Source organism: Pterocles gutturalis, unplaced genomic scaffold, assembly GCF_000699245.1.
Source record: "Pterocles gutturalis isolate BGI_N339 unplaced genomic scaffold, ASM69924v1 scaffold2250, whole genome shotgun sequence".
NCBI lineage: Eukaryota > Metazoa > Chordata > Aves > Pterocliformes > Pteroclidae > Pterocles > Pterocles gutturalis.
Window position 1 is genome coordinate 30,923 of NW_010143049.1, and position 16,714 is coordinate 47,636.

At 46.2% G+C, this 16,714-nt stretch overlaps 1 protein-coding gene across 1 annotated transcript in view; it reads right to left on the reverse strand.

The window, feature by feature from the left end:
• The window catches only part of LOC104469850 (protein AATF-like), a gene marked incomplete at its 5' end in the record, with an annotated part of 38,456 nt that extends 25,246 nt beyond the window's left edge, over positions 1-13,210 (reverse strand). Inside the window, 5 exons of the mRNA XM_010084564.1 lie at positions 405-472; positions 10,527-10,610; positions 11,382-11,546; positions 12,308-12,512; positions 13,096-13,210. Of these exons, the coding sequence (XP_010082866.1) occupies positions 405-472; positions 10,527-10,610; positions 11,382-11,546; positions 12,308-12,512; positions 13,096-13,210 (637 nt within the window). The remainder of the gene's footprint in view (positions 1-404; positions 473-10,526; positions 10,611-11,381; positions 11,547-12,307; positions 12,513-13,095) is intronic.
• Positions 13,211-16,714: the final 3,504 nt, after the last annotated feature.

Genomic DNA, 16,714 nt, shown 5'->3' on the forward strand with positions numbered 1-16,714 from the left:
CATTTTCAGCCTTCCCCTGCCTTTACGCTTTTCTAAATTACAGCCGACGGCTATTTGAATGTACACTGTTCAGTAAGTGGTGTTTGGAAGATTCTTTATTTTCTAACTGCAGAATTAAATAGAGAAACAAGAGCCTCCCTACATGGAAATATATTTTACCTCTGCATGCAGGAAACATTCCCTGAAATCCACAACTAAGGAGTATGTTACAGAGGATGACTTTCCTGACTAATGTCCTACTGTTTTAATAATTTGTTAAGCAACTTCTTACACCCCGATGCTTTCTCCAGAGCTGTTCAAAATGTTGCCCTCTACAATGAACTGGACAAAGTAGTTTTGCAGTTGTGGACTGGAACGCAGTGCTGGGGCGAAGCCAGTGATGTTACAGACAACCTCCTACTCACCTGCCCATGGCTACTTGGTCATTGGGGTCCAATGCAGTGGTTTTACGTTCTATAAATTCTCGAAGGAGCTAGAAGAAAGACAACAATCCCATTTAAAAGCACAGTAAAGACATGTTAAAGCAAAGCTCGCAGGTTTCTCAGATGACTTAAGAAATCAGCTGCCAAGTTCCCAAGGGAAACTGTGTGCATCATTTCTTGAAACTCCCTAGAAAACCGCGAGCCAAGAACTAAGGCTTTTTAACATGTCCTCTCCATGAAGGAGTTTTCCAAGGGAAAAAGCTGATGGCTCTGAAAAGGTTCAAGCAAGGAAGCAAAGCTCTGTGCTAAAAGTTTAAGTGACTACAGATCATCCCCTCTTCCAAAAAGGCTCCCCACAGTACTGGAGCACAACCACCACCGAAGGCCACTGCAAAGATTTCTTATATAAATTCAGATGGATCTAGGAGCAGCACAGTCTTCCCTTCAATGCATCGTGGTTCATTTAGGTGACATGTAGCACCATGTCGTTCATCTGAAGAGAATCTAAAAGGTGATGCAGAGCCAGAGAGACTCAATTTAGTCCAAGCACAAGAAGACCCACATGGGCAAAGCAAACCAATGATTGTAAATCTAAGCACTGGCACAGGACCGAACCCCTGGGGCACTGCAAAGCCCCCTCCGGGACTGTCAGATGGGCCAACCCTTCGGTAAGACCTCTGCCCCACAGGTCTCACCCCACACTTGGAGAGGGGAGGGCAGGGGGGAACCGAAACACTTCACCAAGCAGGAGTCAGGCGTTGCTGGGCAGTACCGCTCGCTCCGAGGAACAGCACAGCAAAATCACTTTTACAGCTAGAGCAGGAATACTCAAGCAGGCTTTTCATTTCTTTTCATGTCTTGAGGGTTGGGTTTTGTCCTTTTTGCTTCCTACAGCCAAAGAATACTGTGAACAGCCTTTCTGGATATGTGACCAGCGCTGTATGTTTATCACCACTCACTGTAAACCCCACGTGCGGCGCCTCGGGTATCAGCCAACGTGCTAACACAAAGAACAGAAATAAACCCTTCAACCTGAGGGGCACAGGCTGCTTTCCAGACGCCAACACTTCACTGACTAGTGAAGTTACTGCCTCAGCTCAGAAAGGACCTGAAACAGACCCACCAGAAAACAGCCAGTGCAGGCAATCCCACAGCGACGCTGGAGGAGACAGGATGAAAGGTCCTTTTCCACCACTGTCCCAGGCACAGTGCGACGTGGGAAACCCGCGACTCCCATCGTTTCTGATCACTTACGTACACTATGGAGTGAGGGAGGGAAAAGACCTGCACCCCACAAAACCAAAATGCCATAAAGGTGGATTGATACCATTTTATGGCCCTTTTTTATTTTCAAATAGGAGACATTCAAGCAACAGAGATAATATTTATACCTGTCCACATCTGCTGTCTCCTTCAAGGCATACATCATATTACCAAAAAAAAAAGAGCGATTCAAGTATAATTAAAAACCTGGTATGACTTTTTTTCTGTTTGCTTATTTTTGGAGATTATTACTGCAGCAATTACATTTTAAAATCCCAGGAAGAGAGGCCACTGGTTTATTATCACTAGAAAACAGCAAGCTACTCCTCTGCCCTATTTATCTGATTGATTCCCAACATCTTTCTGGCACACAATCTATCAGTTTATCTCTCCCACTTCATCACAGTCACTTCTGGCAGCTAAATACAAGATCCAAATCCAGTGTTACACAGACATACGACACAGTAAACCTATGTAACACCGCCACTCTGTAAACTGCTGCCCTTAAGGCTACGCAGAAATGGGATCTGGGTTCCCAGTCAATATTCTGTCAAAAGCAAGGTGGGAGGGAGGGTTTGAACAGCAGCGAGAGCGGTGCAGGAAGGGTTTAGTGGTCCCTTCCTGCACGGGCAATAAGGTGTGTTTACTGCCTCCTCTTATCTTGCTTCCTCGGCACGATGCAGAGGAAAAACTGCTGAGTGGTGATGGCAGAGGCTACAGCACGAGAACACAGCAACGCACACGCGTCCGACACTCCTACACAACCAAGCAGGAAGATGTTTGCAGTGGGACTTGCTCCTCCTGGTGGCCCCCCAAATCCACAGTCTAAGGAGCGCCCCAAGGTCTTGCAACCGTGTCCACGTGTGCGAGGACGAGGTGCATTTTGCGGCAGGTTCCTTGTGCTGCACCTAGGAAGCGGGCAGGATCCTGCTGGACCGGATCACTCTCCTTCTGGCACGGCAGCGTTCCCCGTGAGGCTGTGCGGGCAGGGAGCTGAACTGCGTGCCACCTAGCAGGGGGACAGCAGGGACCCCGTTATTTGCTGGGGGGCACGTCCCCTCCTCTGTGTGCAGAGGATCCTCGCACCAGAACCAGCGGGGAAAAGCTCTGTGCAGCAGCAGAGACTAAACCCTGTGCACGGCGGTCTCCTCGGCACCAGCCCGGCCACCAGCCCGTCGGCCAGCAGTGGAGACAGAGACGGTTGTGTCGACCTTGGGGCTGACAGTGAAATGTTCTCTCAGCGCAGCGTCAACGGCAGGGGTATGCCGGGGAGAGGAGAGGGAGACAAAGACGAGGGGGGAGTGAAAAAAGAGACGGGACAAGAGGGAAATTAGGAAATAGAAATAAAAGCTGCGAAGCGTCTTATTACATCTAAATAGTGTACGTCTTAAAGCTGAAGTTATAAATCATGCTAACAATGGTTACTAAAATAAAAGCGGATGTAGCCAGAGGCTACCACTGAAAAAGTCACTCTAGACCTGCCTCGCTGCCTTTGGTCTTTAAGGATTTGATTAGTTTTTCCGCTTTCTAGTTCAGAGTCGTGCATTCAGCCCATGCTCCAGAGCCAGCCAGGGCTCAGGACACAGAATGAATGATAAATTCATTTACTGAATAAAGCAACACTGTTTGCACAGCACAAGACTTAAAACACTTCCGAAGCTGTAATATTTCATTAAGCTTGGTGATTCTGGTTAAAATTTATTAGTCAAAACAGAAAACTCTCCTCAGGCCCCATATATTCCACTAGGAGTGATGTATGGTGTCTCCCGATGTCTAATTATTAACTAGGAAGTGTGAGTAAATCACTATCAGCACCAAGCCCTGATGTGTGAAGACAGAGTTTGAGTTAGGCAATTTTAGCATCAAAAGGCTTTGTTTTGAAACATATCCTTTTTTGCTTTCCCTCCTTCACCTCTTCACATCTTCCCTGAACTTCAAAAACCTCAGCTCAGCCTCCCGCGCAAAGGAACACAACTGCCCGCCCGCGACGACGCGCAACCGCAGCCCGCAGCCCCACCGCAGCTCCCAGCTGGAACCTGGATCCAGGAGGAGACGCTACGTGCCAAGCGGACAACAGGCAGCCGTAAGAAGTTGCTAACACCAGTTTGTCTTTGGAACAAAGCGGCGATGCTCGCCACCCGTGCTGCTCTGTGCGCATGTTTCCAAACTCAACAAACCCCCGCCGTTAAAACCAACCCAACCCAACTCCCTGGTCAAAACCAAGGACTACCAACCACATGAGTGAAGAAGAACACGCAGAGGTCGCGTGGTTTGCCGAGGCCCACAAGTCACGGTCACGAAGCACTGGAGCAGACGGGAGCTGATGGACCTTCCTGCATCCCGAGCACGCGAGAGCTTAAAATCTGCAACCGCTACCAAAGAGCAGGGCAGCGTTCCCGCAGGATGTATCCGAAGGCAAGAGCTTCAAAAGCAGTCAGTATTCACCTGCCTCTGCTGACACCAAAGCCACCCTTAAAATCTACACAGGAGTCAATGGTGTGTGCTTTCTGAAGAATTCACCTTAAGAGGACTCCCTCCCTGCGCCAGTTAAAGAGATGCACGCGGAGTACATCGTACAGAATCAGACGGATTTAGAAATGCCATCAGGGTGTTGTTCAAGGGTAACAGAGATTCATTTCTCATTTTAGAGGTCAATTTTCATTTTAGAGGTTAGGTCTCATTTTCATGCACTATCTATCAGTGTTTCTAATACTACAGTTGCTGACCTTTCTGATTTGCAGACCCCTAAGAATTTCCAGTTGAGACAAAGAGGTAAGTATAGCTGAAATAAGCCTTGTGACAAAAGGCTCCCTTTTCTTAGACCTCACGGACCAATTCAAATTAATACCTCGCAAAAGCTGACCCGTAGTATATCACAGGAAACAGTTTTGTTTGCAAAGCTTAGAAATAAAATCAGAACAAAAGGAACACTTTTTCTCTGATGTTTGTTATTAAAATCTTCAAAAAATGCCAATAAAGGCACAGGTCATTTCTGCTACAGGGCATCAAAGCCACCTGTTCTGTCTTGCGAGTGGCACTGCTGCCTGTGAATCCACCGAGTCGGGTGTGCGCAGAGGTGAGACGCTGGCTCCTGGACGAGGAACCCAAAACGCTCCTACAGAGCTCCCCGCGCTGATAATAATGTCAAACAAGGGGCCGACGGTGTTCATTTTAGAACAAGTGTGCAGAACAACGGAAAAGCAGAACCTCGTAGCGCTTCTGACATCTTAATCACTTGCTGAAAGCAAAAAGAAAAGATTCAACTATCCACGGACTCTGAAACAATGGGAAACACCCAGAATTCAGGTTTACCAGCAGCTGCTCACCTTTACTGGAACACTCTGTCACTCCTGGGCTAAAAAACCACTCTTTTATCAGTGAGGAACTCTAAAAGATTTGTGAATTGCTTATGTGGACTTGCACAGGAAATGTGTGTTTGTTACTAGAGACAGTAACCAAACCATTACCATGGTGTGAAGGTCTGCTAGCGGCGCTCTGCTATCTGTTAACACAGAACCCTTATTTTTAACAAAATCACTGTAGGAAACAAGAAGAGAGAAGGTAAGTACAACTTGTCAAGCCCAAGTAAAGAAGTAAGACTCCAGACACCAAATGCTTTTTGCAGAGTCACTCCTGAACAGAAAGTACACAAAACCACCTTTTATCAATGTATTTTCAATACTTTCTAATTTAATTTTTTTCTCCTTTAGTCTTTGGAGAGACATGGTAAATCAAACGAATTTTTCCTTTTTCATATCGATACACTGTACTGTTATCTAAACCAGCACAAACCATGAGAAGGCAGCCTGGAGCCCAGGACTCACCCGGCACACATTTTACACTGCATTCTGCCCAGGTGCAGAAACGAGCTGTTTTTTTGCCCCTTCCAAGCTCCCACACAGTAGTAGCGTAACACCTTTTGGATTTCTAGCAACACCAGAGAAAATTTAGACTGCAGCTCAAATATTATTTTTAAATCCCCTTGAAACACTTTTTAAATATTTAATTTCCGGCAATCTACTTATAATGTAAAAACCTAAACTGCAAGATGAAATCAGTGGACATTCTCTTTTTGAAAAACATTTTATTAAAATTCAGTTTTGTATAAAATAGGCAGTGACTTGCGTATTTTCTAATAACCCATTAAGAGAAGTTTCAAATCAAGCTTTAAAACGTGTTATTAACCATCTACCCAGCCATTTGAAAGATACATGCCTGTGATAAGAGTATTGTATTGCCATTAACCTGTGGGATGGTTCGAGACATCTCTTATTCACACAAAACTCTAAATGCACCTAATTAAAGCCACAAGATCAGCTGTCCATATTAATCACTCACCAGTTTAATTAAGGTAAACCAGCCTGTCAGAAAGCCAGTCTTCTCTCTATTCTTCACCATTATCGACTTTTAATAGTTCACTGGATTAGTAATTACTTGTTTATGGCATTATCAAATACCTGGGAGAGAAGACTCTGTACATTGTGTGCCCAGAACTGCTTCAGGCTGGCTCGGGACAGGAGGAGAAATCCACCCCATCAGGGAAAGTTTTCTAAAAAGCCACACAATGTGATTCAGACACAAGTACAACCCAGAGGAGAACCAAAGTGAGCTGCAAGTATCTCAACAAGAGATTGAGACGAGGAAGTTCGTGTTGTGGTTACTCAGATGAACGCAGGCATTCTGAACGCCCAGCTAGGAAAAAATGAAGCTAGGGAGATCCCTCGCTGGCCTGCAAAAAGCCCAGCTTTCCCCCGGAGTGTGCCAGAGCGGCCAGGCACGCAGTGCCTACATCACAGCAATAAAGCAAGCTGCAAGTTCTACAATTAAACGATGTTTTCTACAGGATCAGCTACTCTCCTAAGTAATTAGGGCATAGATAAGGAAGGGAGCAAGCATCTTCCCCCCAATTCAATCCCCGGCAGCACCAGCTCCATCCAGCCGAACACAGCAGCCGGGGGCTGACGGCCCCTCCAGCCCGTGCAGTCCTGCCCCGCACACCGCTGCCGTCTCTGCTGGAAGGCTCGAGCGGTCACTGAGCCTTCCCCAACCACTCTGGCTCTGCTCAGCTTCTGAAGGTGTGGTGATCACAGACAAAAGTGATGATTGCAGGTCGCTAGAAAATGTGGTGAGATCCAACCCAACCAAAATCAGGGGGAGGAGGGAGTAGGAGAGCAGAGAAAAGAGGGATTATGTATATTGCTCATCCTCCTTAGGCATCCCTGCTGCCATCAGTGATGAACATTTGTTCTGGGAAGAGCTGCTACCAGTGGAACGCTTAGCATATGAACACTAACCTAATTCCTGTTGGAAATAAACCAATTTCCACTCTCTCCTTTACTAGAGGAGTATTTCAACCTAATAATAAAATCTCCACTGTAGCATGTCAGACCAGCAGCTCTCTGGTTGCAGGCTGGAATTTTAAGTCCTAATGCTGCAATATCAGCTGTAATGAATTCTATGTAAATATGACTTCTAAAAATACAAAGCCTTTTTCTTCCCTTAAAACCATGTATGGAGGAGAGTTTAAAAGTAAAGGAAATGGGGTCCAGCCTCTCACCGCTGCCAGTCATGGGGATCCTTCCGAAGCAGGTTAACTGTTCCTACCCAGTGCAACCCAAACAAAAATATTCCACTTGCCTTATTCAGCTCAGCTTTGCACTACCCTTCAGCATGGGCCACCACAATATAAAAATTATAACTGCTCATATAACAAGTGAAGAACATGAGAAAAGGCAAAGTGGGCTGAACAGGCAGAACAGGGTTAAGTCCTGAATCCCTGTAAAATCCCACCAGCCCCACATGGTGAATTCCATTAAATACCAAGACCTAGGAGAGAAAATTGGTTTTCCACAGGAAAAAAACGTTCATTAAAGAGTTTTGTATTCTAATCTATAACAAAACAGTATAGCTGCTTATTCCGTTATCATTAACTTGTGCACATTCATCAGACCTCGTTCATTTTCACTTGCTCAATTTCACACTGAAACCCGCAGAAGTCGGTTTCCAACCTCCTTCTTTATCTGAATGCTTACCTTTAATAAACCATAAGCAATAATCCAACTACACGAATCATTACAAAATGTTATTTAGAAGAATGAAAGTGATACTAAAAAAAGTCTGGATCTAAATTTAAACACAAAGCAAAGAGCACCCACTGAAACGCAGCCGTACACTTTGTGGTAAGTGTTACGCCCAGAGGTCAGAGCTTCTGAGCAACCTCAGCTCCAACAACCAGAGACGCGGCTGCCGATTGCTCCTGAAGAACTGGTTCCCTTTCTACATTTTCTGTATATATGTACATACAGCCACACACACAATCACACGCAAAAGCGCTGCCCAGTTATGACCCACCGGAAAGAAAACACCGGCGGCGCTGTCAGCACTCCATTGTGATGCACTCTGCCCTTCCTGAATGCAACGTTCAGCTCCAGCTTACCTCCCTGACAAATAAAGGAAAGCACTTTATGAAACCCATTTAATTGGGAGGTGACAGAAAATGTAGAGCCGTTTTCTTCAGCCTTATCACTGCACTGGCTTCAGCTCCGATCCCTGCCAAACCCCGCTCGACAGAAGACATCGCCCAGGTCAGCGGAACAGGTGCCGCGCGTGTCTGCCAAGGGGCCGGCATCCCCACAGTTACTTGCACACAATGAAGCAGCAATCTTTACAGCTCATCTCTCCCAAGAAGCATATTGGGGACGGGAGGAGAGGAGAAGGGTGGAAGGGAGGGAGGGAGAGAAGGAGGGAGGGATAAAAAAAAACAAGCAAGAAAGGAAAATGAATGTGTAGCTGCCTCGCGGCTCAGCAGATGTCTGCGCATGATGTACGAGGCTAGGATAAGCTGTTGTAGCCCGCTGCCAAAGAGTGGTAAGTGATTAAAGCCTCCACCAGGCTAAGCACCATATTTAGAGTCTATGGGGTTTCGAGAGTGGCACCCATTCCTTGCTGAGCTGCCAGATGTTGCTGGCTGGGCCTGCTCCTAGTCATGGGGCGCGGGAGGCAGCAGTTGGTACAGCAGGGAATGCAATCTGGAGCGCTTCCGGAGGTGCCGTACATTAAACTGGTGTCACCCATCCTTCACCTCTGCCGAATGCTGAAACAACTCCAATTTGCTGCCACTTCCCTCTTGGGAACCGGCCAAGATACAGTTGTGCCTGGCAGACCCATTTGTTTTACTCAGGTGATTCTCTTCCCTCAATGACCTCTATTAGTTTAAGTTTTAATTTAGATTAACCCCAGCACCCCAATTAACCAGTGAGGGGAAAAGCTAAGCTGTGACTAGTCATATTTCTGAAATCACGACTTCGAAGTTAAAGTTATTAGAAGGAAAGACGAGCCATTCGTCTATTGCTGGTTTCCTTTTAAAAATTGAACATCTCATGGCCAACGAGCACTTTCTCTGCCCATGTCCACGGACTGTCAATCACAGCTATTTCTCCTCAACCACTTCACTCTTTTGTTATACTGACTTAATTTGTTCTGTGTTCTCAGGGTCCATTTGGACCCCAAATTCCACCTCAGTGTTATCTCACTGCCTCACACATTTGGCCTCTTCAACCACTGCTGCTGACAAGACAGGCATTGTCCAATTCCCATCTTAGAGCCTACGGAGATGAATCTGGCATCTTCACCTGCCCAAGAGATGCTGCTCAATTCACAGCAATCCTAGCAGAGATGCTCTTCCACTAAACACACGGCCTGGCGAGGAGCCAGCTGGGAATACGCTCCTGGCTCTGGAGCAGGCTGCCTTGAGTGGATCCCTTACAAACATCAAAGTTCAAAGTGTTTTTATGATGGTCCAAATTCTGCACTAGGTGAGGTCTACTGCAGAGTTTTCCTGGATTTCTGCAGCAGTAGGGTTGGAAGTGTGTTGAAAACCTTCTTGGAGGGTGGAAAAAAAAAAGGCAGCATTAGAGTTCTCTGTAGTTCCTATCCATAAGACAGACAAGAATTACCAATTTAATGCATCTTTTTATTCATCTTTAGCCTCTGTATGTGAAACCCCAAATTTTGAAAGTATTAAAATGCTTCTGGTTAATAACTACTCAGATCAGAAATTTCTGCCTTTCTAATGATATAATGACATCTGTTTAGTCCCGAAGTTAAGAGCCCCCTGTGGATCATCAGAGCACAACTAGTTTTTTGTGCATTGAGGAAGAACGACAGCGAATCATATTCCTCAATCTATGGCAACCTCAGTATTTCATAAAGCTGGCACTGTCATTTTTAAAATAAATTACAAACACAAGGTTTCCCTAAGCTGCAGCCTCCATGCGCTGGGTGCAGATTCCTTGTTTCTCAGAATTTTGCAAATAAAAAGCATAACTGGCCAAAATCCAACTGGCACAACTCCAGGACATGTGCTAGAGAAGCCCTGCAGCTTTCCATTCAGTAGGTAGATGAGATGATTTAGGCTGAGATGAGAGTAACTTGGGTGCTTTTGAGGATCTCCTAGAATTGTTTTTTATAACGGGACTCTACCCACAGAGAACAGTCACCTTCAGAGAACTCAGTCATTTTTCTCTTGTGCAGCAGTGTTCCCCAGCGAGGACAGGGGACACAGGGCACAGACCCTCTCCTGCAGCCCGGACCCACTCCAGTACAGCAGTGCCAGTGACGGCAGCTGAGCGTACATCCACAACGCCAGCTTCAGCTCACATAGCCCTGGACCAAAAGTTGAGAGCAAAGTCCCCTCGGGTATCTACAGAGATTTTGGATGTTAAAACAGGTAACTGGTTTCACTGGTAAGAGAAATTTAAAGCACAGAACCAACCCCATTAGCTCTGTAAGTATTAAAATCAACTGGAGCCCTAAGCCCAACCCAGACTGACCATCACCCACCTGGTGATAGAAGTCATCATCGTCAAATATCTCCTCATCGATGTCCTTCAGGTGCCTGTTGAAGTCTGACTGAGGGAGGTCCTCCTGGAAGCACAAAGGAAATACCGAAAGCTCGTATGTGAGTGTTCCTGTCCCTAAATCTGATGATGCCACATGCAGCAGCTTGTAAACACACTTGAAGATACGAAGGAATGGAGAAAAGCTCCCAACAGAACAAGCTTTTAAGGACTAGGAATACATTTAAAGGCAAGGCAGAAATGCTGCCAATGACAAAATAGATTTATGATACCTTTACTGGGAAATAAATAGGGCTGTGTAAAGTCTTTCTGGCAAAATACTACAGATATTTTTAATGTAATGGAGAAAATATATCTTGCAAGTGCAGTAATTCCACATGATCTCTCAGAATTGAGTATTTATTCATTCTTAAATACAAAATTAATAACAGACTCACTACTAAAATATTCTGTGGGTTATATGCAGTATGATTTTAGAAGTGACCTTCTGGGTTAAAGATTCTAAACTCCAGAGTAAAAACAAAGTTCTGTGGCCGCTACCTCAAAAAGCAGATCTAGTGAGCATCAGTTCTTACAGCACAGGAGGGGCACAACCACAGACCAGCCTCGTTTTCCCCTGTCAAGAACTGGCACAGGAGATAATGCAAACACCATAAAGCTGGAATTGAAGTGTCTACATCTTTTTGTTAGCCTTTACATTACAGGAATCGACACTCGGACACCTCCTTCATAAATGTCTCACAAACAAGAATACCACCTGCTAAAGGCTCAAGCTAATTGTTTTGCAGAGAGTTGCAATGCTGCTACGGGATGAGTTATACAAACAAAATACCCTTACCGAATTTTCAGGCAAAGATTCAGGGACCGGCTGAGATTCCTGTTCCTGCTTTCCCAGTATTGTATACACTGATCGCTTGGTCTGTGTCCGCCGTAGTAATCTCTCTTTGTCCATCATAATATGATCAATCTGAGTCAAGATTGAACGCTCAAAGGCACCGAAACCCTGCAACAACATTAACTAGTGTCAGATAATGCGGAAAGCTTTTCCTCAAGGCAGCAATGTTCCTCTATCTTTCCATGTCAGTGGATAAGCAGACAGCATTCCAAAAGGAGGGGGTTTGGGTTTCATTGCAGAGGTTTCTGCTAGAATTTTTTTATTTGTTTCTCCCTCTGTCTCCCTTCCCAACCTGAGGCAACTTGACGCCTGGCTTAATAAAATGCCTTTGCTGTTCTGGTTCAGATGAACTTCTGAATGATTAATACTAACTCACAGATGTTAGGAGACCCAGGATCTTCGGGTGAAATGATTACCCACTGTATTAAAGTGTACACTTCACGGAGGAGGAGAGCCACAAAAGCCCCTAGTTCTATTATAAAACACAAACAGCTTGTTCATCAGCAACAGTGGCATTTTCATAGAGCTTACTTGCTGCTGGAGACTGATGAGATGTCTGGTTCGGAGAACATCAATACTATCCAAGAGTTTTTCCCAAAACCTGGGAAACCATTTGCACCTGAAAATGGTATTTCCTGCCCATCTGCTCAAAACAAAAGAGAGCAGCTTATGCCTTTGAAATTTGAGGGCTGAACTTCTTTCCAAATTCCTTTAAGGTTGGGGAGAAGTGTGTACCTGCGTATTTAATTCTTACTGCTGGAGCTCTCAACTTAGCTTGGAACATTCATGATATGAAACTTTCAAATCAACTTGTTCCACAAATCTTTGCTAAACTATAAGCATGTCAGCACACACAAACAAAGACTTGCCTTTCCCATTTTGCCAGATGCCAGCTTTGTCTTCTCATGCCACTTCTGCAAGATGCTGTTCCGATACGTCCTGAAGTCAGCGTACCGCTTGGCTATGAACTCTGGGTAGTCCTCCATCTTTAGCTTCCGTTTGGGGAGGCTCCTCCTCTTCTCCTGAGCCTTATCCACTTGCTCTTCATCGCTACTGCTAGGGATTTCGTCATCACTAGAACAAAACCACGCAGAATGAACACCCTACACCTCTCTAAGGCAACACGTGGGAATCCTTAACGGCCCCTCCACCGCCACCCCATGCTTCTGCCACACCACGGTGATATTTATGGCAAAAGACCCATGGTTGAGCTTCTCCTCCGTTATCAGAACGATTACAAAACAGACTGCCCACACTGCCAGAAGGAATGCAAGTGGTCATTTTTTTTTTAAACCAGGGAAGGTTTAGGCTGGATATTAGGAAAAATTTCTTCACTGAAAGAGTGGTCAGACATTGGAACAGGCTGCCCAGGGAGGCGGTTGAGTCACCATCCCTGGAGGGGGTCAAGAAACGTGTCGATGTGGTGCTTGGGGACATGGTTTAGTGAGTTAGGTGGTGTTGGGTTGGACTTGATGATCCTTGAGGTCTTTTCCAACGTTAATGATTCTGTGATTTGTCCAGAGCGTCTGTCACCCAGACAGGGCAGCAGCTCAGAGAAGAGCAGAGTGGGTACAGTCAGGAAGACTGCGCATGGCTGGTTTGTTGGAGAGCTGGAGACCAAAGGATTCAGAAAGGTCTTGTCTTATTTTCTATTTACCTCTCAGTTTTCGCTTGTTTTCCATCTACCAGATGCCTTGTGCCTGGGTATTGATAGAGCAGCTCATCCTGAAGGTCCACTAATACTTTCAGCAATGCCTCCACGGCTTTACAACCTGCAGAACAAGAAACACGGGTGACACTTCCCCACTGAGCCTTGCTTCTAGTGAAGACTCAGCTTTGCAGTGCTTCGTTTCTCATCCTGAATCTGAATTTCCGCCACAGCTACTGCATGTCCCATTAACCGTTTTCCTCTAATCAGTTAGAGATGTGGTTTTATCTTCAAAGTGATTTATAGCTGTTAATGTCAACCACCACCACGCTGGGAAAGAACACTTCTTTCCCACAAAGGGAGGAAAGGAGGCAGGACTGCCTTCTAAACATCTGCCTGGCTGCACACGGGGAGTGTAGTGAGCTAATGTTTCATCGACAAACACTCAGGCTGCAGAGCCTAAAGGATTAACATACAGAAGAGGGAAGAACTGTGTGCAGAGGTGTCTGATGATACACACATATGGCAACAACCTTTCTTCCTGACCAACTCATTTCTCTCCCGTGTTAAGTTCTGCAGCAGAGGCCAGCTTCAGCTGAGTAATACGGAGCAACACAAGGAAAATGTACACATGTACATCCTGCCTCAACTTGACCTCTGACTTTTTTCTTGTACATAATGTACACGTTATAGGGAAAGGAGGGAAGGCAAGAAGGAAAACCGAACTCCTGCAGGGCTGTGACTACTGCTGGTTTCTATGCCGCTGTGCTCACCATGTAGGAGCTATCAGAAATTAGATCGTAAGCAAAATAAAATGTAGCAAGATCTGATCTATGAGGGAACCTTAAACAACGACCTGGCAAGTTTAACGAGAGGATTCTCATCAGAAAAGCAGAACTGCAGGCCCAGAGAACCTTAGAAACAGAGAGAGCGAAGAAAAGATTGGGCTGGAGAGGTGCACAAAATGATACACAGCATGAAGGTCAGATTTACAGGGATGAGTAGTTGCTTTCCAGGGTATTTGCAGACACAAATCCTGACCGTAGATCTGATGATGTGTATCCAAAGGCTTTCATAGCTGACAACTTTCCTGTATCTACGCAGACGCAGATACAATGATCTCTGTTCCAATGATCTTACGTTCTCCAAGGACACACGGTTGCAGCAGACCGTGGGAAGGGTTAACTGCACACTGTTGCAGCATCTGCTCATTAAAAGCAGTTCTTTTGTGGCAACCAACAAGCCTCCCTGCAGAACGCTCTGATATAGAACAAGTGTTTGCCTGGGCCTATGCAGACTCTCCCTTTGTACGCGGCTACACATCAGTCACAGGGTGAGCTCTTGCAAGTAAAATGCTTAGCACGCTTCTACCAAAAAACCTAAACGGAACTTTGCCCGGATTAATTTAGATTTACCTGCTACGGGAGTATCGCCTTCTACTTTCATAAAGAGATGCCACAGAAAGGGGAAAGAATGCACCGCTTGGAGGACCCCAGCACACCACGTCAGGATGTGTTTTCTCCCAGGATACATTCACGCAGGCTTGGCTCCCTTCCCCGCACACCCAGAAGGAGCATCCTGGCGGGCAGCAGTAACCCTGGCTGACAGAGCACGGGGACTCGTGGGCTGTTTTGCTTATCTCCCAAACCTGTTCTTTCTCTGCAGTTAGCGTCAAAGAATGGAGAGAACTTTTCAGCACTCGATTTTTTTTTTTTTTTTTTTTAATGGAGGACACAGGGATCACGGGTAGAGTGAACAGCAAATCTTCATCAGCCAGACAGAGACAGTGCAAGCAGAAATCAGCCCAGACATTCAGAGGTCTCAATCTCCTGCATGTTAGCACTGGGATATTGCTCAGTTGTCACCATCTTCAGATAAATTACAGCCTGACCTCAGTAACAGGAATGTCAAGGAGAAGATGCTTCAAGATTTCTGTTGCAGATCAGCTGTTAGACTCATCCTCCTCAGCCCACGGTTCATTATAGATATGTTCTGCTAACTCTTCTATAGAAACCTATTAATGGATTAGGTTTGCCGTGCTTGTAAAACAGCCGTGTGTTAGCACCAAAACAATTCCAGGAGACAAACAGACAAAAGCCCTTAAAAACGCGTTTGTTGTATGCGTCTGCAGCTACAGCATCACTTGTAGAAGGAAAGTGCCCCCACCCTAGCCTGAGTGCACAGCTTACAGCAGCAAAATCTTCCCACTGCCTGCAACACAGCCCAGTGTCCCCAGAGCTTCCGAAACTGTTTATTTTCTACCCGCTGCCTATCCTCCAGCAGCAGTGCTAATGCACCCCAGGCGGCTCTGATCCTGTCAATTACAACTGGAGTAGCACTCCAGCTCTTCTGGGGTAGATCAGGGCCACGGCAAGCAGGCAAGGAATAAAGCCAGGCTCAAGCTCCCCAAGGCTATGAGATACGGACCCCCATAAGTGGGGATGGGGAGCAATTTTATTTGGAGTGAAGGGGATGGAGAGGGCAGGGAAGACAATGACCGCGCGTCTAACCAGGTGGGAGGGCTAATTATTCCAGACAGTGGCTTCATCATGAGCCTCTTACAGCTGGGTAATTTCCGTGCTTTCAGTCCTTGTGTATGTAATAGCATTATTGGATGGCATTCTCATTGCTACTGTTGGTGCTTAAGTGTGCTGTAAACCCAACTTCAGAAGCCAAGTGTCACCCTCCCCTGCCCCCCTCCCATCCAGCCCTGCCCTACCCATTCTGTGTTTAATTCCATAGGGGACTGTTTTCTTCCCACTCTCCTCTCCTCTCTTCATCTTCTCGTCCCACTAATGCCCTCGTCTGCCTTTACACCGTCTGCTTTGGGGAAAAGACTGAATCCACTGGTGAATGAAGATAGCGTAAAACAAAACTATTTCACGGATGCAAACTGTGGCATTCTGAAGGAAAGCCGGATGCTAACCCTCCTGCTCTCCTACCCCCTGCACATTTTTTTTTAATGCTGCTCCTTGCCTAAACAGACAATTAAACAGAAGAGAGTCACAAACATGGAGCTTTCAAGCACGCGGTACATTAAGGCAACCAGCTAGCAGCTTTACATGTGATAACCATCAGGCTTGTTCCTCCTGCTCCCTTCCCTGCTCTGTCCCCAGAACAAAGCCAGCAATGCCTCTCCGAGCACAGGCAACGCCAGCCCTGACCGTGGAGCAGGGGCCTCGCGCTGCCACGAGCTGTGTCAGATCCTAGGCAGTCCCTGACCATTTTCAGTTTCTAAAGTTTTTGGGACCAAGAAGACAGCGACACTACGGTTTTCACAAGCACCGCAAACTGGCCAAGGCAGAAGCAATGCTGTTAAAGCCCTACGACTACCCTCCCACCATTCCCCAGCGGATGATCCTGATACCAACAGCTTATTCCCAGAGCTACCACACAGACTCTGCCATCAGCACCACTTCTGGGTGTTCCTCTGTTGTGTGCAGCCACCTTCAGATGCTTACACATCCCCAGCTGTCCCTCCCCAGCCCAGTGCACCCAGCGGTGGCCAAGTGACTGCAGGCACAGCACCAGGACAGCAGCTCTGTGCTGGGGTATGCAAAATCCTCCCCGATTTGCAGGCACAGCCTATCACCCCTGTCGTGGGTTAAAGACTGGTTAAAGTTAACTC